The sequence below is a fragment of the Sturnira hondurensis genome, unplaced genomic scaffold, assembly GCF_014824575.4.
Source record: "Sturnira hondurensis isolate 20B ecotype Veracruz unplaced genomic scaffold, ASM1482457v3 Scaffold0025325, whole genome shotgun sequence".
NCBI lineage: Eukaryota > Metazoa > Chordata > Mammalia > Chiroptera > Phyllostomidae > Sturnira > Sturnira hondurensis.
Genome location: NW_028097956.1, coordinates 494,342 through 519,970, shown reverse-complemented (window position 1 = coordinate 519,970; position 25,629 = coordinate 494,342). Strand labels below are relative to the sequence as shown.

General features: G+C 68.2%; 1 protein-coding gene across 2 annotated transcripts; it reads right to left on the bottom strand.

The window, feature by feature from the left end:
• Window positions 1–3,243: 3,243 nt before the first annotated feature.
• Window positions 3,244–25,115, bottom strand: MUC5AC (mucin 5AC, oligomeric mucus/gel-forming). Of its 2 annotated transcripts, XM_037039220.1 has the most exons (49): window positions 25,018–25,115; window positions 23,410–23,469; window positions 22,916–23,177; window positions 22,562–22,676; window positions 22,191–22,281; window positions 21,400–21,515; window positions 21,049–21,265; window positions 20,825–20,950; window positions 20,489–20,606; window positions 20,182–20,320; window positions 19,909–20,019; window positions 19,461–19,530; window positions 19,238–19,375; window positions 18,979–19,143; window positions 18,610–18,704; window positions 18,113–18,239; window positions 17,692–17,947; window positions 17,560–17,612; window positions 17,103–17,203; window positions 16,779–16,930; window positions 16,473–16,611; window positions 16,260–16,373; window positions 15,901–16,080; window positions 15,123–15,362; window positions 14,772–14,928; window positions 14,263–14,391; window positions 13,911–14,073; window positions 13,539–13,582; window positions 13,258–13,446; window positions 11,193–12,716; window positions 10,068–10,229; window positions 9,678–9,886; window positions 9,200–9,374; window positions 8,800–9,050; window positions 8,516–8,699; window positions 8,012–8,219; window positions 7,593–7,771; window positions 7,310–7,397; window positions 7,103–7,206; window positions 6,934–6,965; window positions 6,213–6,384; window positions 5,801–5,902; window positions 5,571–5,608; window positions 5,215–5,337; window positions 5,034–5,132; window positions 4,541–4,660; window positions 4,318–4,381; window positions 4,109–4,223; window positions 3,244–3,825 (listed from the first exon to the last, which is right to left on the bottom strand). In XM_037039220.1, the coding sequence occupies exons 1-49, from the start codon at window positions 25,088–25,090 to the stop codon at window positions 3,561–3,563; spliced, it is 8,154 nt and encodes a 2,717-aa protein (XP_036895115.1). In that variant the 5' UTR covers window positions 25,091–25,115; the 3' UTR covers window positions 3,244–3,560. The 2 variants fall into 2 exon arrangements, with proteins under 2 accessions (XP_036895115.1, XP_036895114.1); XM_037039219.1 differs by having other exon boundaries at window positions 10,068–12,716.
• Window positions 25,116–25,629: the final 514 nt, after the last annotated feature.

Genomic DNA, 25,629 nt, shown 5'->3' with positions numbered 1-25,629 from the left:
ACAGCAGGGCCATGGCACCTACCGCCTTCACTTCCGACCCCTCCTGACTGTCCCCTTCCCCTGCTGGGCTCGTTCTTCTCCCGTCACCCAGGGGCTGTAAGACAAGGCTGAGCTCCCCTCCGTCAGAGCTGAGGCCGGTGCTCCCCACCCCCTCCGAAGGCACTGAAGGTCCCGACCTCCCCCAGCTCCGGTGGGGCCCTGATGGGCCGCCCTCCTTCAGACACTGGAAGCAGACCGCCACCCTCACCTGACTGCTAGTTCCCCCTTCCTGCTTAGTCTCCAGGCAGTGACCTGTCCCCTCGGCTCACACAGTGAGCACTCTGCGCCCGGAGCCCCGGAGGGCAGTGGGCACTGGCTCCTGGGGTCCGCCAGGCACCCTGGTGCACCCCCAGCCCCGGTCCCACAGTCACTGTCCCCGCCCGCTGGCAGGGCAACGCCCTCCTTGTCCTTCCTTGTCACAGTTGACTGGGTATTTGAGGATGCTGACGTTCGTGCAGGTTCTGTGGTGCGTCTGCCAACTTCCTTGGGAGACCGCGCCCGGCCCCTCTGTGGGGACCTCGTCCGCCCACAGAGCTGCGCCTCTCCCTCCGGGGTCCAGGTCCTGCTCTGCGCACTCCCCCTGCCCCTGACCAGCCAGTGGCCAGAGCGCCGTGGCCCCGGGCGGCTCGGACGCGGCCTCAGAGCGGGCTGCGTTCTGATGGCGTCATCGGTGCCCGGGCTGTGGGAACCTGCTGATTTCGGGGCTGTGCTCATTCCTCTGCTTGCCCCAGCCCCCACCTCGGGCTTCGTCTGCAGGTGGCTTCTTCTCACAATGTCCCTCGTTTTCCCGCCCACGAGGAAGGCCATCGGGAGCCGAGGGGCATGGCCAGCACCTGCCAGCTGCCCTCCTGCCTGTTCCCCAAGTCCAGGAGTCCTCACTTGTCCCCCAAATCGTTCTTCTTGGGTCTCGCTCCCGGAGCTCAGCCGGCCGCCCTGGGGTCACTGGGCCCAGGGCCAGGCCAGGGCCCTGCTCTGTTGGGGAAGTCACCCCCGCCCGGGGCCCCGGTCTGCAGCCTGTGTGTACGTGGGGCCCAGCTCTGACCTCAGGCCCAGTGACCTCATTCAGTGCATTGGCACCAGGGTGGGAGCCCGCAGTCCCAAGTGTCTTGGGTATAGGGGGTAATGGTAGGGGCAAAGGTCAGGAGGTGGCTGCAACCCATCCTGCCCACCAGGGTCACAGGCTTCTCTGGAAGCCACTGTATGTGGTCCCAACCTGGGTTCCCCAGGCTTGAGGGAGGGACACCCCTTCACCCAGAACCACAAGCTTCTCGGCCAGGCCTCCAAAGGACGCCCTGGCCAGAGTCCAGGGGGCCATGGGCAGTGGGCTCTTGGGACGCCCAGGCCAGCCCTGGTGCTCTGGGGCCTCCTCTGGCCCTGTGCCGCCACCCCAGGGGTGACAGGCCGCCCCCCGCCCCTCCTGGTGTCTGGGACGCGGTGAGGGCCCAGGCCTTGGCCTGGGGGAGCCACCCCTGCAGGCAGAGCCGCGTGGGGGCCTCTGTGGGCCCCACCCCACTCCGCAGCCCTTTCCCGAAAGGAAAGACGACTTTCACAACAGGGCCAGGGGCTGCGGCTGTGGTGGGCAGGCGGGCTATCTGGTTACTTCCTGCCGTGGCCTCGGTTCCAGGCAGGGGGGCTGTGTGCTCTGCGGGGGGTGGGGATTAGGCGCCCGTGGGTGGCGGTCACACTGCCCAGGAGGAAGGGGCGGCTCACTCAGACACCCGATCCCCCCCGTGGGGCAGTGACGTTGATCAGGAATGCCTCCCCCGGCCGCAGGGTCACAGACACTGGGGCAGCGGCCCCCAGAGCCGAGGTCTGCGAATGCCCTGCTCCTGGCCAGGTGTCCTGCTGTTCTGCAGCCCCATGGGCCCCACACATTCCAGCCATTTTGGGGTCCCGAGGGGCTGCCGGGTCCCAGGCTGTTCCTGGGAGGCCAGGGTCACAGAGCCCTCAGCCCCGACCTGGTCACTGACCAGAGAGGTCCAGCTTGAGGTCAGCTCTGATGCGTGCAGTCTGTCAGAGGGATGGCTGGGTCGATGGGCCAGGACATGGCCTTTCCTGCTGAGACCTGGACTCAAGGGTGGGGTGGACAGGGGTGGAGGCCACCAGTAACCCCAGCCTCACCCAGGGGCCTCTCAGTCCTGAGGTCCAGGGAGTGGGCTGGCCTGGACGAATGCGCAGGACACCCGGGACCCCTGACACAGCACCCCAAGCTGCAGGCTGAGCCAGAGGTACATGGGCCGTGGTGCTGCCCCTGAGGCGGCCGAATCCTGGGGATGGAAGGTGGGCCCTGTGGCCACAGTCCCACCTCTCAGGCTGGGGCTGGTCCTCGCCACAGAGTCAGTGTGACTCTGGAGACAGAGCCCTGGGAGTCGAAGTCCAGGGCCTGAGACTGGGAAACCCCATCAGACGCAGGGACACGGGGCCAGTTTCCTGCCCCGGGCTGCTGACCTTCCAATTTCTGTGCCCGGTCCTCAGTTTCCCTTTGTGAGACCAGGGAGGACATGCACTTGGACATCACCTTCCTCCCAGAGTCCACTCCTGGTTCCTCAGCCCCTGCCTGGTGTCCACAGGACCCTGAGCCCCAGGAGGTACCCTGTGGCCAGAACTGCCCAGCCTGCTGACCCCCAGTCCCGTCCACATCCAGCCCAAGCGGCGCCCCAGCAGCGCAGAGCTCAGGGGTCTGGGGCCGCCCTCCCCACACTCAGGAAGCCCCCACTGTGATCCAAGCGTGGGACCAGCCCGGGTCTGGGGCCGCCCTCGGGCTTCCCTGTGCCCCCACCCTCTGCTCCCTCTGTCTAGGTGGCGGGCGCCCTCCACGCCCCCCTGCCCTCCCCAGTACAGCCTTTGGCAACGGTGTAGCTGGGGGTGCTTGAGGCTCCCCTGGGGCCTCCACAGAAGGGGGGTGGGCTTTAGGATGTGGACATTCTCAGGGCGGGGCCAGGCTTGCAGGCTGAATTGGGGGCATGATGGGTCTTCTAGGGCCACAGCCACCCCTCTGCAGGGGGTGGCTCAGAGTGCCTGCGTGTGTGCACAGGTGCATGCACACGCACACGCACACGCACACAGCCGGGCTCCCGTGTGGTGGGAGAGCCCGGAAGGCACAACTGCCTCCCCGACTCCCTCCCTTCATCCTGGGAATGAATGGCTGCCCCTCCCCGTCCTGGGTTTTATGGACAAGCTTAAAAAGCACACAGAGACCAGGGCTTGCAAAACGCTGAACGTGTATTTCTGGAACAGCTGGCCCCTCAGGAGGAGGTGGGGCTCTGCCTCCTGGCAGCTGGCCAGCAGCCAATTGCGCGCCCAGGTGACCAGCACGGACGAGACCCCACGCGATGCTGATGTCTGGGAGGGGTGACTGGACCCATGGCCAAAGGAGCCCCTGCCCACCCGCCTGGGCGGTGGACAGGGAATGGGGCTGGACGGTGTATTCGGGGCTCAGCCTCCCAGCCAGCAGCTCAGGCTGCTGCCTTGGGAGTTGGACTGCAGGGAACGAAGGGGGATCTGTGGGGAGGGGAGGCGCATCAGGCTGCGGGGATGGCCCGGGCTCGGCGGCTCCAGCGCCGGCGCGCGGCCTCCTGGCTCCTCAGGGGCCCCTCCACGCGATCCTGGCGGAGGCCGCTGCGGGTGTCACACTGCAGACCGGCGCAGCCGCACTCCTCCACCTGGGTGTAGCTGAAGGCCCGGCGGGAGCCATCCGCGCAGCGCAAGGTCACGTTCCTGGGCGCGGCCCGCAGCTCCCGGCAGCAGCTGCAGTTGTGCTCCAGTTCCCCGGCCTCCAGAGAGAACCTGCAGGCGGGGCTGCTCAGCGCCGGTGGGGGTGGGGGTGCGCCTGGGCCGCCCTCGCCCCGCGCTGAGGCCACCCTCGAGGCCGGTCATTCCAAACAGGCACAGGGCCTGTTTCACTGTGAGCCCCGCCTCTCAGCCCAGGGAGACCCCCGCTGGCCCCTTCCCACCCAGGGCACTCAGGGGCTGCGTTGCTGCCCCACCCCGTTCCGCCTCCCGTCTGCAAACACTGCAGCCCACGCTGCGCAGGAGCCCACGGGCAGGCAGCTGGGGGGGGCTCACGTACACAGAGGTGGTGTCCCCACAGTTGCCCTTGCAGTAGGCCAGGGACACGGGCCCCTCGGAGCTGCAGCCCTGCACGCGGATGACCTCGAGCTTGTGGTAGATGACACAGGCCGACTCTGGGGAGGGGCAGGGGAGGCGGTGGGGGGCGTGGTCAGGGTTGGCCGGCGCTCCGCAAGACCCCCGCCCCGCCCCACAGACACGCCCACTCACTGTTCTGGGTTTGGGGTACAGAACAGGAGAGGCAGCAGCCATCCTTGCTCAGCTTAGTCTGGTCCTGCGCCAACAAGGGGGGCCGTTAGTGCTGAAGCAGCCCACCCAGAAGAGCACGCAGGGCCAGGCTCCGCCCGCGGCAAGACAGGGGCGCCGTTGCGGGCCCTGCGTGCTGCCCGCCCCGTGCACACTGGGCCAGGCTGGGCGGGGCTCTCAGACTCACGGCCGGGCAGGTGAGTGAGGGGCATGTCTTCTTCACGGTCACCACCACGAGCCCGTCCCCGTGCTTCTCACACTGGTGGGTCACACAGCGGTTCCCAGAGTCCGGCCAGGACTCACCAGGCTGCAGGGGTCCGGGTCAGCAGGTGAGTCCTTCCCCAAGAGCAGGGGTGCGAGGCACCGCTGCCTGTCGGCCCCCACTCTGTGGCTCCCGGAGGAGCCCCCCTCCCCCGACTTGCTGGCCTCTGCCAGGAGCACACGCTGCAGTGACATCTCTTCCGGGGCCCTGACCCCGCCCACAGGGACCCTGCCCGCAGGGACCCCGCCCGCTCAGCCCCATCACTGTCTTCACAAGGCCATCCCACAGGCTGAGGTGGGCCTGGCCTGAGCCTGGCATCCCTGGGTCCCCTAGGTTGCCTCTGCCCCCAGCGGGTCAGTGGGCAGCAGTGGCCTGCCCAGCCTGGGACTCCCTCACCAGCCCTGCTGACCACACTCACGTGGAAGAGGTGGGTGGAGCCGTCGCTGGTGTTCATGACGCAGGCCACCTGCACACAGGACCCGCAACAGCGCCCGCTTTGTGCCTGGTACTCGAAGCCCTAGGAGAGGGGTGCAGGTATGCCTGAGCCCTGGGTGTGCGGCGTGGGGGGCTCGGGTGTGGGGGCAGCGGCGGGTACTCACCATGGGGCAGTGGGTGCTGCAGGTCTCGGTCTCACAGCTGATCCTGAAGGCGTCTGCCTGGGGGCCACCAGGCACCTCACAGCGGCACGTCTGGCAGAGGCTCGAGGAGACCACGGCGCCAGGCTGGGGGGGGCAGGGCGGCCAGCATCAGCAAGCCGGTGCCCCGCCTCCCAGGCAGCCCCTCTGCACCAGGGGGACCTTCTCACCCTCCACCCCATGACCCTCGGGGGCTCTGTCTCAAGGGCACAGCCTCTGTGGGGGTCAAGTCCCCGGGGTCCCGGCTGGGAGACGCCAAGGCTGGGGGGCCTTGTCATGTTCAGACCAGAGTGGGGTCCAGACCCTCAGCCCGTCCTCACCTGGTACAAGGTGCCGTTCACACTGCAGACGGTCCAGCCTGTGTGGGAGGAGAGGAGGCCTGCAGAACTGCCCTCGGTGCCTGTCGTCCCCGCCCTCACCCCCGCTGCCCCGCTGTCCCCCAACCGCGCTGCCTGGCCTCTTGTGCAGACAGTGCCCAGCTCTGAGTGGCCCATCCCAGCTGCACCCTGAGTGAGGCCGGGTCCCCAGGGCTGCCCGGCGGGACACTCACCGCATTTCTGGCTCGGGCAGCAGGCCCCCTCCTCATAGTTCACAGTCTGGAGGGAGCCCTCAGGACAGCCCGAGAGCGCTGGGCAGTAGCTGGCGTTGCACGCTGTCGGGGGCGAGGGAGCGGACAGAGAGGTCCTCAGACCTGAGTGTTGTCCCCAGGACTCTCCAGGGGGCACTGGCCACCCCCCGGGGTGAGGCTCCCAGCAGGCCCGGTACACCCGGGAGTACTGGGTGTACTCAGTACTCCAGTCACTCCTCACTTGGAGTCACCAGTGAGGCCACAGCAGGGGCAGGGGCTGCCCTGTCCCCCTTTGTTATGCCTCAGCCGCCAGCCCTGGGGTGACGTGTATGTAGACCTTGGCAGACATGAGGGCAGCGGCCTGTCCCCCCACGCCCCCCGGCCCGGGGCTCACCGCAGGTGTACTGGGGACAGCACTGGCCGGCCTGGGGGGCCACAGGCACAGACACAAACCCAGGCTCCGGGCAGGCGGGGGGCAGGGGGCAGGGCTGGCGCCGGCAGCTCAGGGTCCATGTGGTGCCCTCGCAGGTGCACTCCTGGCAGTCGAAGGTGACCGCGCCGCCCAGCTGCAAGGGGGGCATATGGAGCACGGCCCTGCGTCACTTGCCTGTCCCAGAGGCAGTTCCAGAGTCTGGGACGCAGGGGAACCTGAGAGAAGGGGCTTTAAAAGGGTGGGAGGTCGCCCTGGCCAGTGTGGCTCAGCAGATTGGGTGCCGGCCTGCAAACCAAAGGGTCGCCGGTTCGATTCCCAGTCAGGGCATGTGCCTGGGTTGCAGGCCTGGTCTCCAATAGGGGGCACACTAGAGGCAACCACACACTGATGTTTCTCTTCCTCTCTTCCTCCCTCCCTCCCTTTCCCTCTAAAAATAAATAAATAAAATATTTAAAAACAGTTGGGGGGCCTGTGGCCCCCAGGGGCCAGGCGAAGGGTGGGCAGATGGCTCTGTGGGTGACAAGCCCCAACTTCGCTGTCCCAGCAGAGCAGGAGGGGTCCCTGTACAGGGGCAGGCCTCCTGGGCGCCTGCACACAGAAGCCTTGCCAGCTCTGCTGGGATAGCCATGTCCCTGTCCCCGAGGCTGAGAGGTAGCCCTGCAGCCCAGAGTGCCACACTCACCTCCACAGGCTCCCCGTGGGGCCCCAGGCATCCTGGAGGGGACAGAGGCTAAGGTCACTGCTGGGCAGCTACGGCCCACCCGGCCTTCAGGCCAGGACTGTGGGCCCAGCAGCCACAAAAAGCCTGCTCAGGTGGAAGGCACCCCCACCAGCCCGCCGAGGGGACGCACTGGGGCAGCCTGCTGGCACACAGACTTCTGTGCTCATGCTGAAAAGCGTCATGTTCTCCGGACAGAAGCAGCCTTCTGTGATGGGGCCGATGTCCTTGAGGGCCCTGCAGGGAAGCAGGGGGTCAGCCTGGCCTCTGTGCCCTCCGGGGCAGGGAGAGGCCACCCTGTGGTCTCTAGGGGCAACAGGCGGGAGGGGCAGACACGTACACGAGGCTGGTGCTGTCGCCCCCGTAGCAGTAGGAGGGGTTGGAGGGGCCGCAGGGCCGGTACTCCTTGTCAGCAGGGCAGGTGAAGGCTGTAGGAGAAACGGCCCCTGAGGGGAGGGGTCCAGCCTGGGGCGATGCCCAGGCCGCCCCTGGGGCCCCTGCTGCTCCCTGTAGCCAGAAAACCCCTCCTGTCTGTCCCAAAGCCATTGTGCTCTGCCCTGGGGTCCCCCTCTTCCTCCTGCCAAGAAGGCCGCCCCTGCTGCTGCCGGGAGGCGGCCACTCACGGCAGGTGTGGTTGGTCCGGCCCCTCCAGTCGATGCACAGGCCGCGGGCCGCGCACAGCGAGGCGTACAGCTCCAGGCCGGAGCACACTACGTCCGGCTCAGTCAGGTGGCACCAGTCGAACACGCAGCCTTCGTAGTACGGCCTCGGGGGGATCACGGTGTGGCACGGCTTGAAGGTGCTGCGGCACAGGCACACGCGGTATCGTGGGTGGCCCAGGTGGCCCTGGGGGGTCCCCGGGGAGGGATCCAGCCGCTGAGCCCACCCGAGGGCCCTGCCCCTCTGGCGGAGGCAGGGCCCTGCCTCCCTGAACCCTCCCAGCCTGGGTGAGGACCCCTGCCTGAATGAGGACCCCTGCCTGGGCTCTGGCAGAGCAAGCAGTCTCCTTGCCTCCCCCGGCCCAGCGCCCCCAGAACCTCACTCGCTCAGAATCAGCTGGCAGATGGGCGAGGGCGGGCAGGAGGTAGGCAGGGTTGTGGGCCCGCCTCTGGGGGGCGTCGGGGGCGGGCCGTGGCAGGTCGGCTGGTCGGGATTCGTCACCTTCCAGTGCCAGGACATGTCAGAGCAGGAGGCCACCACCGCCCCCCCGGGTAGACGGCACTCGTCCTTCCGGTTGTTGGTGCAGGTGCCTGGGGTGGGGGTGGGGGGGTTGGGCAGCTGGGATGGCAGTGTCCCCAGGCTGCACTCCATGGGTCCCCTGACGTCCCTGTGCTTCCCTCCCCCGAGGAAGCTGGACCTTGGGGCCATTCCCATGGAGGGTGGACAGGTGTGGGCCTTGGGTGTCCCTGCAGGCTGGGGGCTCCAGCCCCCCCCTCAGGGACCGGCCAAGGCCGGTCCTCCTCCCACTGGACACTCGGAGTGACATTTAGTGGCCAGGGCCAGGGTGGGCGTTTGAGACCGAACTGGGGCCTGGGGCGGGGCTCACCACACTGCCCCTCGGTGTTGTTAGCGAACTTGCTGAAGGGCACGTCCACGGAGAAGATCAGGCCGCTGAACATGACCTGGACGCCGACCTCCGGGATGCTCACGTACATCTTGATGCCGATCTGGGAGACCACGATGCCGTCCTTCGCGAAGCCCGGCCGGACCACGTTGTTGTTGAAGAGGATCTAGACGCAGCGGCAGGCCGGGGGGCAAACGGGCGGGCAGCCGTCAGCCGCCGCTCGCGCCCCCTGCCCACCCTGTGCAGCCCGGGCGGGGGCGCCCCACCTCGTTGGTCATCACGCCGCGGACGGGCTTGCGGGCCAGCACGACGCGGTCCTGCCGGTACTCCACGATGATGGACTGCGGGCAGGACAGCCTGTCCTCCGAGTCGCAGAAGTAGTTGTCGATGAGCACGCGGAAGTGGCCGTACACGGGCACGATCTGCTGCACCAGCACGTAGGTGCAATCGTCCAGAAAGGTGTAGTAGGTGCCGTCAAAGGTGATGTAGTGCGGGTCGCCCCAGCCGCTGCACACACCTGGGGGCGCCGGAGGGGCTCAGGCGGGCCCGCCCCTCACCAGCCTCGGCAGCCGGCGGAGGGTGCCCGCTCTCGGGAGGTCCTTCCGCCACCCGAGTCCCCGCCCCCAGCCGAGTCCCCGCCCCCGGGCCCCGCCCCACTCCGCTCACACTGGCACTGGTAGTGCTGGCAGCAGCCGTCCTCATCCGCCACCTTCAGGGCGGGGTAGCCGTTGGCGCAGGTGGGCTCCTGCAGCTGCGGGCACCGGCGCGGCTGCAGGGTGATGGCGTTGTTGCCCTCGCAGGTGGCCTGAGAGCAGTTGGGCATGGGCCAGGTCTCCCCTCTCTGTGGAAGCAAAGGCAGCTGGGGGCTCCGCCCACCGGCCTCCCGGGCACGCCCCTCAGGGCCCCGGGCCTCCGACGCTCTGACCCCACACACCCACTCTGGCTATCCTACTTGTCCGGAGCATCGACCACGCACACTGGTTCCCTGTCGCCCACAATCGGGAGAGTCTCAGCTCGGGCCTCACTCTCCCAGCTACCAGGCCACACCCCAGGGTTCCGCCTGCAAAGCCCAGTAGTGCCTCACTGAAGGCTGGGGCCCCCGACTAGTCCTGGAGCCCCACAAAAGGCAGGAAGGGGATGTTACCGATCTTGGGGGGACTGCGCTGGGGCATCCCTGTGTAGTGACAGGCACGGGGGCCGAAGGGGAGGACCCAGGCATCGAGGGCGTGGGCGTGGGCAGGACGGTGCTGGTGGGGCAGACCTGGTCAGTCTGCCTCACCACGTGGCAATCCAGGCTGCACACAGCGTAGTAGCAGTGGCCAGCAAGGTCAGCCTCCTGGTATATGATGGACCCTGCACACCAATGGGACAGGTGTCAGCAGCGCAGGGGCCGCCCCATCAGACGTCCATGAAATGACCCCTCCTGTTGCCCGTGGCAGAGCCACCATCAGAGACCCACCTACCCCTCCACCTCTGCCCCAGACGAAAGGGGCCCTCAGACCCACACACAGACCACCACACACACACCACACACCGGCAGGGTAGAGCTTGTGTGACACGCTGCAGTAGCACTTGGTGGTGGATGGAGCTGACGAGCTGAGGGTGGTCACAGCAGGAACCCCAGAGGTGGGCTCTGAGGTGAGCAGGGACGTCACAGATGAAGAAGTACCGGGGGTGGCAGAAGTCAGAGGGCAGCCTTCTCCGGGCTCACAGCACAGGACGCGCACCTCATAGTTGAGGCACATCTTGAAGGTGCCCCTCTGGTCTCGGTTGCGGCACACCAGCCCCACGTCGGGACTGCACTGCACCACCTGGCCCACACTCTCGATGCTGACCTCGGGGTGGTTCTCGGCCCGGCACTGCAGGTGACTGATGTACTCTGGCCGGCGGCAGATTTTCTCTCCACTCCTGACGATGTTGCTGTAGGTTTCCAGGTCTCCTCCATGGGGCCCTGGGGACGGGAAGTCCACGTCGAACCACTTGGTCCAGGAGCACCGTGGCTGGCAGGAAGTGGTCCCAGGTGTGGAGTGGGTGGTAGCAGGTGTAGCAACATAGGTTGTGCTGGGTTTTGGCACCGGGGTTGTGCTGGTTGCTGGCACAGGGGTTGTGCTGGTTCCTGGTATAGGGGCTGTGCTGGTTCCTGGCACAGGGGTTGTGCTGGGTTTTGACACAGCAGTTGTGCTGGTTCCTGGCACAGGGGTTGTGCTGGTTCCTGGCACAGGAGCTGTGCTGGTTCCCGGCACCGGGGTTGTGCTGGTGTTTGGCACAGGGGTTGTGCTGGTCCGTGGCACAGGGGTTGTGCTGGTTCCTGGCACAGGTGTTGTGCTTGTTCCTGGCACAGGGGTTGTGCTGGTTCCTGGTATAGGGGTTGTGCTGGTTCCTGGCACAGGGGTTGTGCTGGTGTTTGGCACAGGGGTTGTGCTGGTTCCTGGCACCAGGATGGTGCTGGTTCCTAGCACAGTGGTTGTGCTGGTTCCTGGCACAGGTGTTGTGCTTGTTCCTGGCACAGGGGTTGTGCTGGTTCCTGGCACAGGGGTTGTGCTCGTTTCTGGCACAGATGTTTTCCCTGTTGTGACCACGTGGGAGGTGGTCTCAGCTGCACCAGTGACGCTCACACTTGGGGTGCTAGGCACTGTGACAGGCTGGTGGGTGGGGCAGCCTTCTCGGGGCTCACAGCACAGGACGCGCACCTCATAGTTGAGGCACATCTTGAAGGTGCCCCTCTGGTCTCGGTTGCGGCACACCAGCCCCACGTCGGGGCTGCACTGCACCACCTGGCCCACACTCTCGATGCTGACCTCGGGGTGGTTCTCGGCCCGGCACTGCAGGTGACTGATGTACTCTGGCCGGCGGCAGATTTTCTCTCCACTCCTGACGATGTTGCTGTAGGTTTCCAGGTCTCCTCCATGGGGCCCTGGGGACGGGAAGTCCACGTCGAACCACTTGGTCCAGGAGCACCGTGGTTGGCAGGAAGTGGTCCAAGTGTATGTAATGTGTGTGCTGGCTGTGACTGTGGCTGTCTGGGGCACATGTCCTGAGCTGACACTTCTGTGCTCAGTGGAGGTCCCTTGGGTTCCGGAGGTTGGAGCAGCCTTTGACCGGGTCCTGACTTCTTGTGTGGTCGAGCGTGTGGCCCACGTTGCCTCCGCGGTGGTCCTGTCTGTGCACACGTCCACCCAGGCACAGCACTGGATCCGCACCTCGTAGTTGTAGCAGATGGGGGGAACCTGGTCCCTGTTCCTGCACACCAGGCCCACGCTGTTGTTGCAGAGCACGTTCTGCCCCAGGTCCGCCAGCGGCGTGTTGGGGAAGCTCACCGCCCTGCACTCCACCTGGCTGGGCCTCTCGCAGAACTCATAGCCCTTGGATCTCAGATTCTGAAACGTGTCGAAGTCTCCGCCGTCGATACTTGCTGTGGGGTAGCTGCCATCGATCCAGGCCGTCCAGCTGCAGAACTCCTGTACACAGGGGATCTGGCTGGGCTGCGGCGAGGTGGGCTGGCCAGGGCCCTCAGAGGGCCTGGGTGGGGCGCTGGGCCCCGAGGTCGCCTTCCCAGCGGTTGTTGAAACCGGCACTGTGCCAGGGGTGCTGGGGGCAGGGTTTCTGCGAGTGTTCGCGGGGGTGCTGGGGCTGGCGGTGTGGCCCTGGGCCGTTCCCCCTGTCTGCCGGGCCGTGGCCCCAGGGGTGGTTCTGCAGGCCGTCCGTGAGGCCGTCGGAGCGGGACCGCTGGAGGTGGGGCAGGCCCGGGGAGTGCAGCACAGGACCCTGATCTGGTAGTTGCCACAGAGCCCCGAAACCTGGTCCCTGTTGTAACAGGCCAGCCCCACCGTCGGCGTGCACTCCACACGCGACCCCAGGTCCTGGAGCGGTGTTTCCGGGGCGTCTTCCGCTCGGCAGTCCACCGCCCTCGGCGCTCGGCAGATGGGGTGCCCGTGGGCCCGGAGGTTGTCCAGTGTGTCGAAGTCACCGCTGTCGATGCCCCGTCCTGGTCGGCTGACGTCCAGCCATGGCGACCACTGGCAGTCCTCCCCACAGCCTGGGTGGGGGCTGGCAGAGGCTGGCAAAGGTTGTGGCCTCGGAGACGTGCGTGCAGCGGTGGGTGGGGCTCTGCTCAGAGTGCCGGTGGGCGCTGGGCTCCTGGCCGGGTGGGGGAGTGTGCCGGGCTGACCTGTGGAGCTTGTGGCTGGGGGCAGAGGAGGAGGCAGAGGGGCCGGGTGTCAGGGGCCAGCCTTCCCTTCGGGCCTTCGGGCCCCGCACACTGACCCTGTCCTTGCCCTGCATTGGTCAGCCGCTTGGGGGTCTGTCTTTCTGTCCCCGGCGTGTGCCCCCCACACAGCTGCTGTGGCACCGCCTTGAATAAGTCGGCAAATGCGTCCCACTGAAGGGAAGCCGACTCCCCATGCACTTCCAGAGCGGAATCTGGGTGTGTGGCCCTGAGAGCCAGAGTTCTGGGGACTCTTTTCTCTTGGGGGGACCTCTGAGAAGTTCCTGGGACACCCCCAGAGTTAGGGGAGACAGCAGAACCCCAGGTGCCCCCCTCCCAGCCAGCCTGGGGCACCTCTGCTGGCTGCTGCTGCCTGGGGGACACCAGACCCCCCAGGGACACCCAGGGGGGCCGCCTCTTTGCAACTGCAGGGTGACTGTCCTCCACTCCATCCTGGGCGCCCCCCGTCAGTTCTCAGGGTGAGGGGCAGCCCTGGGCAGCCCCCAGCGCATCTGCCTACCGATCAGCGGCGTGGAGAAGGAGAAGGTGGTGGTGGGGGCGGGGGTGTTGGGGCTGCAGGCGTGGACCCTCCTCTCGATGGTGCCATTGGCTCCGCAGTGGGCGGAGATGCAGCCCCCTGTGCCGTCTGTCGTGTGGTAGATGACGTCCCCCGGACGGAACTGCCGCCCACCATAGGTGCAGACACAGGCTGTGGGGAGCAGGGTGGCTGGGCATGTTAGGGTCCAGGGCGCAGGAGGGCACCCCCAGACCCCGAACCCAAGGAGGGCCCCCAACGCTCACCGTCAGCGTCATAGGTGCACTGCACGCCGCTCTCGGTGCAGATGCTGTGGCAGAAGGAGAACGGTGAGTCAGGTCTGCAGGGCGTCCAGGCTGGGTGGGGGGCGAGGCCGGCAGGAGCTGCCCCGGAGGGGCGCCCTGGAGCCCACGGTCACACCTTCTCCATCCATGACCAGGGAGCCCCGCACTGGTGATAGCTTCCTCTCTGGGACAGCTGTCTGGGGTCTTGGGGGCTCAGGCTCAGCCCCCCCGCTGTCCGGCAACCGGGAGGCCCTTCAGGAAACCCAGGCCGCAGGAACCCCCGGGAGGTGGCAGTGGGAGGTGGCCCCGGGGAGTGCCCCCGAGCCCCCGGCTCCCGGCTGTGGAGTCGCTCACCAGGAGTAGCAGTTCTTGTCCGAGGGCACCGCTGCACCCGGCCGGTACGACTTGCCCTGGACCTGGCAGGCCGGTGGCGGGGGTGGGGACGGGCACGCGGCCACACACTGCATGTTGTCCTCATCAAAGATGGGGGCCTCCTCGGGGCACCTGGGGTAGCAGCCTGCGAGCCGGAGAGGCCTGAGTCCCAGGCGGACGATGGCCGGGCGCCTTGCCCCCACGGCCCCCCGCCACCCCCAGCCCTGGGCCCCCCACCACGCCACAGGGAGTGCCAGCAAGCACCCCCACAGGCCCCTCGAGGGTCAGGAAGAGCTCAGCCCGCCACAGGTCCCAGGGCCCCGGCATAGCCCACCTTCCAGGCCCTGGGTGTCGTGCCGGCACTGGCCGCGGGGGTTCCGGCAGGTTCGCAGGCAGGGGGCCCCGCAGGGCTGGTAGTGCCACTCACACTCGCCCTGGGGGTTGTAGTAGTCGCAGAACAGGGCTGGGGGGGCAGGGACACGCTCAGCCCCAGGAAGGCGCCCTGGAGGGGCAGCCCGGGCCCCAGGCCCTGCAGGCTCCCATGCACCCCGATCCTTTGCCAAGTCTTGTGGGCTGTCCCTGCACGAGGCCTTGGGGGGCGTGGAGCCCGGATCCTGGGGCTCGGGTGGGCAGCAGGGCTGTGGGCCGGCTCAGGTTCCGGCCGCAGCAGCTGCCCAGCTACGCCGCCCCCTGGCCAGACCCTCTGGGGGCGGGTGCTCTGGGGACCCTTCAGCTCCAGAAGGTTCTACCACACCCGTCACGTCTCTGTCAGCAACACGCCCTTCGTTCTCCTTTCAAAGCTGCCTCGCCCCCCCACCCCCCATGGGAGATCGAGGCACTCACGGCAGACGTCGGGGGTGCGCCAGGACACGCACACGCCCGCCTCGCGGCAGGCCTGGGCGTAGGCGGCCACGGCCGTGCAGAAACACTCGCAGTCGCCGCCCGAGTCGCAGGCGCACGCGTCGCTCACGCAGGCCTCATAGTACTTGGTGGGGTCGACCTGCGGGGTGGGGGGATGGGCCTCAGATTCCGGGGCCCAAACCCCACAGGCTCTTGGGGAATCGGGCCTCCCTCGTAGGGCTTAAGAGCAGCAAGCGCTTGGCCGGTCCTAAGGAGTGGCCCCACCCCAGCAAGGTGACTGCACCCTGAGGTCCTCCGTCCCTCCCCGGGGGCCCGGAGGGGCGTCCAGCCTACATGGGCGTGGCAGGTCTCGAATGTGGCGCTGTTGAGGAGGCTGCATTGCTTCTGCGCCCAGGACTTGCGGTAGGGGTTGGCGGTGCAGGGGTCCCTGGGGGCTGGGGCGTCCGGGCAGGACGGGGAGAACTTCCAGCTGTTGCCAAACTCCAGAGCGTCGCCCACCACGGACTGGCTCCGCGTGGTGAAGTCGTTGAGGGCGTTGTCGTCGAAGTTCCCGCACAGCCCGCAGACCCTCCCCTGCGGACGTGGAGACAGGGGGGCCCGTGGGGCTGGGACTGCAGGGAGCAGCCTGGCTGGGGAGGGGTGAGTGTGGAGCACCTGTGCTGTGGCCCCACCTCTCCTGGAGGGGACAGGAGTGGGTGTCCTTCTGGGACGAGGACGGGAGCACAGAGACACATGTGGTGGCCGGTTACAGGGACACAGGTTGGGGTGGTGCAGCCACCAGCCCGGGGTGCCAGTGGCCCCAGAAGCTGGAAGAGTCTGGAAGGAGCCTCTGGGGAGCCAGCCCTGTGGCACCAGCACTGGACTTCTGGGACCAGACGGTGTGTCCGGTTGTCCTGGCAGCCACAGGACCCTGACACCGCGGCACAGCGCCTCCTACTGGCCTCCTCCCTGCAGGCGCGCTGGGCCGCCCCCTACCCCGCCACCATCGCTGCCTGTCCTTCTGAGTCTTCGTCTCTCTGCCTGTGGCCTGTCTCTGTCCTCCCAAGCCCTGCACCCCACGCTGCCCCCGGGGTCTGGGGCGAGGGCGGTGGTGGGCGGGGCGGAGCCTCACCTTGAACTCAGGACTGAGTCTGAGGAAGATGCTGGTCTTCTTGTCCCACAGCAGCACCAGGCCAAACTCAGTGTCCACCACCAGGTAGATGCCCACCTGGCGAATGGCGTAGGGCGCCTCCTGGCCCGCTGCCTTCTGGATCACCTCCACTTTCCCGTCACTCAGCTTCAGCTCGTAGCTCTGCGTGGGGAGGGGGCCCCTCAGAGTCTGGGGCCCCAGGCCACCCCAGGCCACCTCCCGAGAGGGTCCACTGGCCCCATGCATGGTGCCACCCTGGCTGAGGCGTGGGAGCGCGGCCTTCCTTGGGGTTCCTGGAGCCTCCCAGGGGGTGCTCCGGCCCCACCTGGCCCCCCACTCACCCCCAGGAAGATCTTGATGGCCTTGGAGCAGGTGGTCCCTGTGGTGCCGCAGGGGACGTTCTCGGTGACCACGCGGAAGGTGTCCTGGGAACTGCTGTTCCCACCACAGTGGTCCTGTGGGGACAAGGTGGCCCGCTCACCTTCCGAGAGAAGGCAGGCCGAGGCGGGCAGCGCTGCGGGACCCCCGGGGGCTGGGGGCCGCGGTGACCGCACCTGGACCAGCGTGTACTCGCAGTTCCCGCTGAAGCTGTAGCGCTGCCCGTCGAAGGTGAGGTAGTGGCCGTCCCCGTACACGGCGCAGGTGGCCATGCAGGGCTTGTCCGTGCACTGCCACACCCGGCTCTGGCAGGTGCTGCAGGGAGGGGCGCCGGTCAGGCCAGAGCCCGGCGGGCGGGCGGAGGCTCCGAGGGGGCCTTCCAGGCGCCGACTGGGGCGCAGTCTCAGGCCCGAGGCCTCGCCAGCTCGGGCGCAGCGCCTGCTGCAGGACCCCCCCCCACGGGCCCCCGAGTCGCCACGCACCAGGTGTTGCAGCCCACCCGGATGGTCTGGCCGGCCCGGTAGCTGGCTTCGTTGTGCACGCAGGGGCAGTCCGCCGCAGTGAGGCAGCCCCCCTCGCCGTCGGCCACCAGCCCGTCGGGACACACGCAGCCGGGCACGCACTGGGGGCTGTACTGGGGGTGGACGGACACCTCAGTGGAAGGGGTCTGCGCCCAACCAGTGGCCTCTGGGGGGCCCCGGGGACAATGGGCCCAATAAACTTTCAGGCAGGAGTCTCCACAGGGGCCCGGGAGGGGCCAGTGGGCGTGGGGTCGCCAGAGGTCCGCGGGGGCGGGGGTCACTCACACAGTCCATGTCCAGGGTGCGGCAGCTCTTCCGGCAGCCGGCCCCGGTGGCCCCGGCCGAGGCGTTGCGGCAGTCCGCGTAGACCATGGGCGGGGCGCAGACTGTGGGGGAGGGCCTGCTCTGAGGGACGCGCTGCTGCCCACTCCACGTGTGTGTTTCACGTGACCCCCGTCTGCACACACGTGTGTGTGCATGCACCCGTGTTCAGCATGTGCATGGGTGGTGGTGCATGTACGGCATGGGTGTTTGTGCACCTGTGTGTATGCTCAGCTTGTGTGTGCCATGTATGTGTCCACAGCCCCCCGACCCCCCTTGCTGAGCCCAGAGGGCAGAGGCTGAACTCTACCCTCCCCTACATGAACTTGAGGGGAGCCTACCTTCCAAGTGTCACAGGGAAAAAACTAAGTGCCCCCTCGCCCCCGCCCCCCGCCCCCGCCTTCCCTACATCCCTGCTCACCTGGGTCAGGGGTGTGGCCTCCGATGCAAGTCAGTGTGCCCTTGGTGCAGGTGCTGCGGGGAGAGGGTGGTCAGAGGGGTCTGTCCCGCCCCCTGCCCCTCCCACCCGCCCCTCCTGTCTGCCGGCTCCTACCAGACAGCCCCTTGCTGGTGCACAGACTCCCCGCTGGGGATCACCAAGGCGCCGTGGTAGCAGGGACAGCTGGCGGCTGGCACACACTTGCCCGTGTCATCCAGGAAGGTGCCCTGGGGGCAGGTGCAGCCGTCCACGGGCACAAAGCTTATGCCACAGGTGGGGTCCTCGTTGCTCAGGGCTCGGCAGGTGGGCTGACAGGTGCTGATGTTGTGGTGGTAGGTCATCGACTGGGGACAGTTTTCCATGGGCTTTGCTGGGGGACATCAGGAAGGGAGTGGCACTCAGGACAGAGTGGCCGTCCCCGGGCCCCCTGGCTCCCTGTCTCTAACAGACCCGCCCTCCTGGGCAGTGTCCAGGGGCTCCCTGACCTCTGTGCAGGGGTTGGAGCCCACGGAGGCCGCCTGGCCCGCACACTCACCGCAGACGCCGGCCCTCCAGCCGCTGAGCAGCACGCCCCGGGCGGCGCAGGCCCGGACGTAGGAGGACAGGGCGGCGCACAGGCAGTCCTCGCTCCTCTCGCAGTTGCAGGTGTCAAACAGGCAGTGCTGGGGATGGGCGTCGGGCGTCAGGGGCCGACCCCCACACGGCCGCCCTGGCCCCCTCTGGGACCCTCCCTCCGCAGAACCCACACAAAGCCGGGGCCGGGGCCCTGGTCCCCGGGGCCTGACGCGTCCAGCCCTGCCCGGCAGCCTCAGACGCCGAAGCACCTGGGCCACAGCTGAGTCTCAGCCAGAGGCTTGAAGGGACTCAGGCGCACGCGGCGGGGGTCTGACGGAAGGAAGGGGGACGAGGGAAGGACGCCAGGAGACGGGCTGGCCCCAGACCCCGGCCATGGCCCTGCAGACCACACTGGGCCCTGCTGGACCCCCGCAGGCGGCTGTGTGGCCAACGGGCGGGGCAGGTGAGCGGCGTTACCGAGTAGTAGGAGCCGGGGCTCACGGCGGCGTGGCACTGGGCGAAGGGGCCTTGCGGATCCGTCAGCCGTGAGCACCAATGCTGAGCATACTTCTCTGTGGACAGAGGGCAGAGGGCGTCGGGGGCAGCCCAGGCACCTCCCTTTCACCCCAAATTCCCTGCCTGCCACCGTGAGCAGGCCCCCAGGCTTCTGCCAGACACCCCCCGCCTCCCATTCCTTTTCATCCAGAACTCACCATGGCTGAAACAGACACCCCTGTTGGTGGGTTTCAGCTTTACCACCTGGCGACCCCCCTCAGGACCTGGTGGACGGCCGGAGGCCAGGCCTAGAGCTTCCTGCCCGGGAGGTGGACGGGTGGCCCTACGTACCATTCTCCACGCTGAGGGCGCAGGGGTCCTCGAAGCTGTTCCTGACATTGGGGCAGGCGGCCTGTGTCTTCCAGGTGTTGGCGAAGGAGGCGGCCGTGCCCTCCACCACGCCGCTGAGGGTCCGGAAGTCGTCGGCCTGGTTCTGGTTGAAGTTCCCGCAGAGACCTGGGGGCGTGGGGACAAGGTGCGCCCATGAGACCCAGGAGGCCCAGCCGCCAAGGGTTGCCTCCAGCACCTGGGGGGGGGTGGCACCTCTTACCGCAGGTCAGCCCCCGGAGCTCGGGCGCCAGCCTCAGAAAGACCTGCATGGTGGGCACCAGCTGCACGTCCACCTGCAGGCCCAGGTTGGTCTGGGCGATGACGAAGAAGGTCGAGGGCCTGAAGACCGTGATGTTGGCTGCGGACAAGGGGGTGGGGCGGTCTCAGTGATGTCCTAGGGGCGGGGCCCACGGGTGTGCGGGGCACGGGGCCAGTGCTCTCACCTGCCGAGATGGGCAGCTGTGCGTAGACCTGGTCCACAAACACCTCCCCCCCAGCCTGGACCGTGACGACCTGGGGGCAGCAAGGGCGTTGGCAGCCGGCTGGGCAGAGCTGCCGGTGGCCCCGCCTCCCCCAGGGGCTGTGAACCCTGCACGGGAGGAGGAGCCAAGGACCCACATCCCCGGGCCCCCGTGTCGTCCCAAGCCCTCCTCCAAGGGCCAAGGATGGGGAAGTTTTTCAATCATGTAGAAGCCGATGCGATTCAAGAAACAGAAACTCCCACCCACTTCATGGGCCGGTGGGCGCAGGCTTGGAGGCCCTGCGGCCTGCCTGAGGGGCTTCTCAGAGCACGAGTGGAAGGGTCCTGGGGCCACGCCTGGCGCTTGCTGTCCACACCTGGGCCATGTCCCTGGCTGCCAGGCCGCCCCCCGCCTCCAGCTCCGCACTCACCGTCTGCCCGCCACCCAGGCTCAGAGTCAGGCTCCTGAGGCAGCTCTCGCTGTCCGTCAGCCCACACCTGCGCAGCTCGGCCAGCACGGTGAAGGCGCTGCCGTTGCAGGGCTGCAGCAGAGAGGTCGTCAGGTCCCGCCCCCTCTGCCCACCCATCCTGGAAACCCCATGGAGGACTGGGCTCAGGGACCCGGGGTGGGCGCCGCGGCACGCAGCCCAGGCAGGGGCCTGGCAGGGGGTGGACCCACGCGGATGCCGTGTCGGAAGCCGCACCTTGGCCAGCACGTAGCTGCAGTCCCCGTGCACCGTGTAGGGCTTCTCGTCGAACGTGGAGAAGTGGGCGCCTCCCACCACGGAGCAGGTGCCCGGGCATGCAACCTCCCGGCAGCTCCACCGGCCTCCGGAGCAGGTGCTGAGAGCATGGAGAGGCCCTGAGTCCCAGCCCCGCCCCTGCCTCCTGCCCTAGGCTGCCCCCCTCACTGCCCCTGGGGGGCCGCCCCAGGGCTCATCTGGGGGGCAGGAGGGCGGGGCCACCCCAGGGCACATCCCGGGGGACCGGAGGGCAGGCCTGGGGTCCTACCAGGTGCTGCACTCTGTGGAGTAGGCGGCCCCCGTAGCGTAGGTGGCTCCGTTGTGGGCGCAGGGACACTGAGACACAGGAACGCAGCCCTTCTGGCCGATGTCATCAAGCACCATCCCTGCGGAGGTGGGCAGTCTGTGTGGCAGGTGCCGGGTGGGCCCGGTCCACCGTCTGAGCGTGTGGGAGGATCGGGCCTTCTGCCCCTGGCGGTCCTGCCCCACAGGGGCTCCTCGGACCCCGGGGCCCAGGGGCACGATGGGTGGGGTCAGGGTGGAGGGCCGCAGCGCCAGCCGCCTGGGGGTGCAGCGACGGGGGCGGGGCGGGGCCCCGACTCACCCTCAGGGCAGAAGCAGCCGGCCACGCAGTGGTCCTCACAGGCCTGGGAGTGCTCCAGGTTGGAGCAGGTGTCGGCGCAGGGCGAGCTGCACTCGCGGTACTGCATGTTGAGGGGGCAGGTCTGGGCTGCGGGGAGGAGGGCGGGGCCCACGTCACCTGCTGCCCCGGCCCCCGGGGCCCACGGCGGGACAGCGGGGCCGGGTGGGGGCCGTGGGGACACTCACGGCAGAGGTCCGGGCCCCGCCAGTCCAGGGGCAGCCCCCCGGCGTGGGCACACTGGCGGGAGTACTCGGCGACCGTGTGGCAGGCACAGCTGGTGAGGTTGGTGGCTTCCCCGCAGCGGCAGAGGTCCTGCTGGCAGGCCTGCACGTAGCGGCTGGCGTCCACCAGGGGGCGGCAGCCCAGGAACCACTCGCTGAGCAGCAGCTTCTGGCAGAGGCCCTGGGCGGGTGGAGAGGGGCTGGCTGAGTCCGGCCTCTGGGGGGCTGCCGGGTTCACCGCCTCCTCCACCCCAACCCCCCACGCCCGCGAGCAGGACCCCTGCCCCACCGCGGCCAGTCCACGCTGGGGCTTACCGAGTCGTTGGAGCAGCCCGTCAGGGGCGTGGGGCTGGGGACAGGGTCCTGACACTGCTCCGTGGGGCCATCCATCTTTTGCAGGCTCCCGAACTCGATGGGGCTCAGCCTGACGCCTGCGGGAAGCACAGTGCCGGTCCCGCGGGTTCCCGGGCCGCCCTCGCCACCCCCGGAGCCTGAGGTGTCCCAGTTATGCCCCCCTCCCCCTCCCACACTGCCAGACTAAGCCACGGTTGCACGAGACGTCCAGGAGTCTGAGGGGAAGAGAGGCGCCGCTGAGGTTAGCCCACGGCCCAGAGGGCAGGAGGGTGGGCCGGAGCTCCTGCCGGCCTTCAGGGCTCGGCCTCCCTGGCCAGGGCCACTGGACGCTTGGGCAGCCTGGGTCCCCCAGGGCTGGAAGCCCCTGGTGGGTGGGATTCATGGCCCCGGCAGAGGGGACCTGGGGGTTGTGCAAGGTCGCACAAAAGGCCACGGCCTGGTGGCAAAGACTGGAAGACAAAGAGCAGTGACAGGTGTGACTTCCCGTGAGGGTGTGTGTCAGAGCAGCCTGGCTGGGACGGAGGACCTGCCACAGCCCTGCAGGGGGCACGCTGCGTGCCAGGACCCTGTGTGCCTGTGAGCGAGTGAGTGTGCACACTGGAATCCCCTGGGTGTGAGTGGGTGTATCTGGGCAGGTGTGTGCACAGCTGAGTGCAGGTGCTCCCACTCTGGGGACGTCTGACTGGGACCCGCCTCGCAGGGGTGCGGGGGCCAGAGCAGGAGCAGACGGGGGCGGCCACACAGGGGCTCACCGCGGGAGATGAACTCGTTGAAGACAGGGACACCGTTGAAGTCCCCACAGAGCCCGCAGGTCTGGTTGGCGTATTTGGGGTCCAGCTCGAGCTGAAACGAGAGGACCCATCGGATGCCTGGCCCACCAGGGATGCCCAGGACAGAAAGGGTACATGAGGCATAAATGCTGGACCTCCCCGAGGGGGTGCCCAGGGGATACCTGGGCTGTGGAGGTCTCCGTGCCGTCCATGGACAAAGGACCTCATGCAGGGCCTGTCCTGAGGGGGACGCCGTGCGCGATGGGGTCTGACCTTCCCAGCCACCCTCGCCCAGGGCCCCGCCCCTCTGGGGCAGCTGCCGGGCTGCAGGCGCCTGACGGCCCCAGACTCACCAGGAGGCTGCCGTCCTGGTTCCACATGAAGACCAGGCCCAGCCTGGCCACCACCTTCAGGTAGTTGACGCTGTGCTCGATGAGGACGCCGGACTGGCTGAAGGGCAGCTGGGTCCTGGGGGGGGGGGGGGGGGCGCTGAGGCACGAGGCATGTGGGAGGGCGGGGCCGCAGCGGGTCCCACGGTCACGGCCGGGACGAGGTCACCATGCCAGGGACAGCGCCAGGGGGCACACTGTCCCTGCCAGTGGGCACACCAGTGCCGGCACACTCCTGGGCTCCACTCTCAGGGCAACCCCACGTCCCTCCCAGGACCGCCCGGAAGCACCCAAGGCCACCCAGGGGCCCAGACTCACAGGCGGCCGTCGACCAGGACAGAGCCCTTGGTCAGCTCAAGGACCATGCCGCCGAGCTTCATGGTGACCTTGCTCAGCGCGGTGGCGTTGGAGGCCTGGCCGCGGCGTAGCTGCACGTTGAAGTCCTCGTAGGCCGCCCCGCAGTGCGTGGAGAAGATGTAGTTGCAGAGGCCGGGGAAGCGGAAGACGTCGCCGTCGAAGGTCTTGTAGTGGAAGTCGCCCCAGGTGCTGCAGACCCGCCCGTTGTGGGCCGGGTTCAGGGCTGCGGGGAGAGCACGGGTCGTGCTGAGGGCGCCCCCACCCACACCCCACATGCCTGAGCCCTGGAGGGCTGCCGCCACGGGGCAGGTGTCTGGGGAGGTCCTGCCAGGACCCGGTGGCGCTTTCCAACACTTGGTCCGTGTCCCCCCAGACGGGCCCCCCAGGCCTGGGGGAGGAGGACCCTGAACACAGGGCCCTCAGCCCAGCCTCGGGTGGGGGGTGGTCTCACTCACCTCGCACCACGGCAGTGGTCTTCAGAGGCGGGAGGATGGTCACCCCGAGGAGTGGGTCACCTGTGGGAACAGGGGTGTTGATGTACAGCCCCCCACTACCAGGCACAGCTCCGGCGGGGTGGGGGGTCTCTGCCTGTGGGCTCCGCCGGCCCGGCCTCCCTGCCTGTCCCACACCCGAGCTCGGGCAGCAGAGGCACCTCCCCACCCCCGACCTTCGCTTCTGCCCGGGCCGCCTGGCCCAGAAGTCCTTCGCACGTGGGGCTCCTTGCACCCAGAACCTCAACAACCTGAGAATGGGCACCCGCGGCTGGAGACAGTCCTGCGGCAGCAGAGGCAGGGCAGGCGAGCTGTTGGGGGAGGTGCCCTCACCCCCGCCTCTCCCAGAGCCGTGAGGACCGCCATGTGGGTGGGCACACAGATGCCCAGAGGGGCCGCCTGCCAGCCCCGCCTCCAGCTGAGGGGCCACAGGGGCAGTTCAGTGACCAGGCTCAACAGGGAGACGGGAGACGAGAGAGCTTGGCTGGGGAGACAGCAAATGGCCTGCTGGTGACCAACCACACCATGTGTGGGGGGGTGTCCCCGCCTCGGTGGGGCTGGCTGGGGGGCACCCAAGGTGAGTGGCCCCTCAGGGACTGGCAGGTGGGGCAGACTCCCCGCCGGGTGCCCAGGGGGTGGGAGGGGATGGACGCTGCTCCTTGCCGGGATCCGAGGGTCTGTGCGGGGCCTCGGGGAGGAAGGCCGGTAGCACTTTAGTCCGGGGCCGCCCCCCGCGTGGAGCTGAGGGTGCTGGGAGGGATGCCCGGGCCTGTGGCTGAGCCACAGCCTCCTCCAGCAGCCCCTCCTCTGGGCGCACGAGCTTCTGGGGGTACCCAGCCCCAACCTGCTTTCTTCAGGGTCACCCACTCACCCACAGTGAGGGTCCACACAGGCCAGGCCTGTGTCCAAGCTTGGAACGAGGGGCAAAATGGGCAGCGGCCACCCAGTGCCGCCGCCTCTGAGGGGTCCTTTGGTAAAGGGCAGGCGTCCAGACAGCCTGTCAGGAGCCCCCCAGGGCTCTGCAGGGACACTCGGAGCAAGTTGGGAGCCTGGGAGCCCTGAGTGGGGAGGGGCTTTCTCTCAGTGGGGTGCTAAGGGCCACTGAGAAGGGGCTCAGGCACAGGAGGCCAGGGCAGGGCCGAGGGACAGCCACGTGGGCCCCAAGAACACCCTGAGAACCCTGAGGCTGACCTGTGGGGCCTCAGAGGCAGGCCAGCACAGCAGGAGAGGCACCCGGCCCAGCCCCAGGACCCTGAAGGCAAGGATAGGGTCAGGGTCGGGGGCCTCGAGCTGTGAGCAGCAAATTGTGAGGCCGAGATGTGCGGGCTAAGGACTGCCCACTGCAGGGAGGGTGGGCTGCAGCTGACCCCCTAAGGCCCCCTGTGGCCCTAAGCCCCACCCCCACCCCAGGAGTGGGAAACTATGGGTGGCTGGAGCCGGGCAGGGCTGCCCCATGCCCGGGAGCTGCTCTCGGACACACTCAGCTTGTCTGGAGACAGCCCAGGGCCACCCTGGACTCAGAGGGGCAGGGGCACCGTGGCCAGCGGGAAGAGCCGGCAGAAGGAGCCTCACCTGGGTGCTGGGCGCAGGCCAGGGCGAGGGCCAGGCCCCAGAGGGCAGCCACCTCCCTGCGGCCGACACCCATGGTGTGGAGGAAGGGGAGAAGCCCAGCAGCCGCCTCTGAGGAGGGACCTGAGTCGGCAGGAGGCTTTTGTAGCCCCAGAGCCGTGGCCCTGGTGACCTCACCTGGGTGGGAGGGACAGGCCTGGCTCCCCCCATCCAGGTAAACAGTGGGCGCTGGCTTTGGGCTGGCCAGCAGCCGGAGCCAGGCAGACCTGAGCCTGTGTGCCAGGCGGGGGCGGGCTTCCTAAGGGCTCCCCACATCCTGGTCCCAGGTGTCCTCCTGCTGGACCCCCTGCCCCTGGAGATTTTCTGTGGGCATGTGTCCGTACAGCCAGCCCCCACTGTTCCTGGTGCCCAGAGAGGCCACGAGCCCCACACCTTGTGGAGGGCCAATTTCGGCCTCCCTGCAGACGGGCTCAGGGGCGGCCCACCAGGGACAGGCTCTCCCCGCTGTGCAGCCCCAGCCCAATGCCGCTTTGGCCCCTGGCCAGGCTTCTGGCTCCTGGCCCCACACCAGTGACAGGCAGCTCAGCCCATATGTGGGCCTGTGGCCACGAGGGG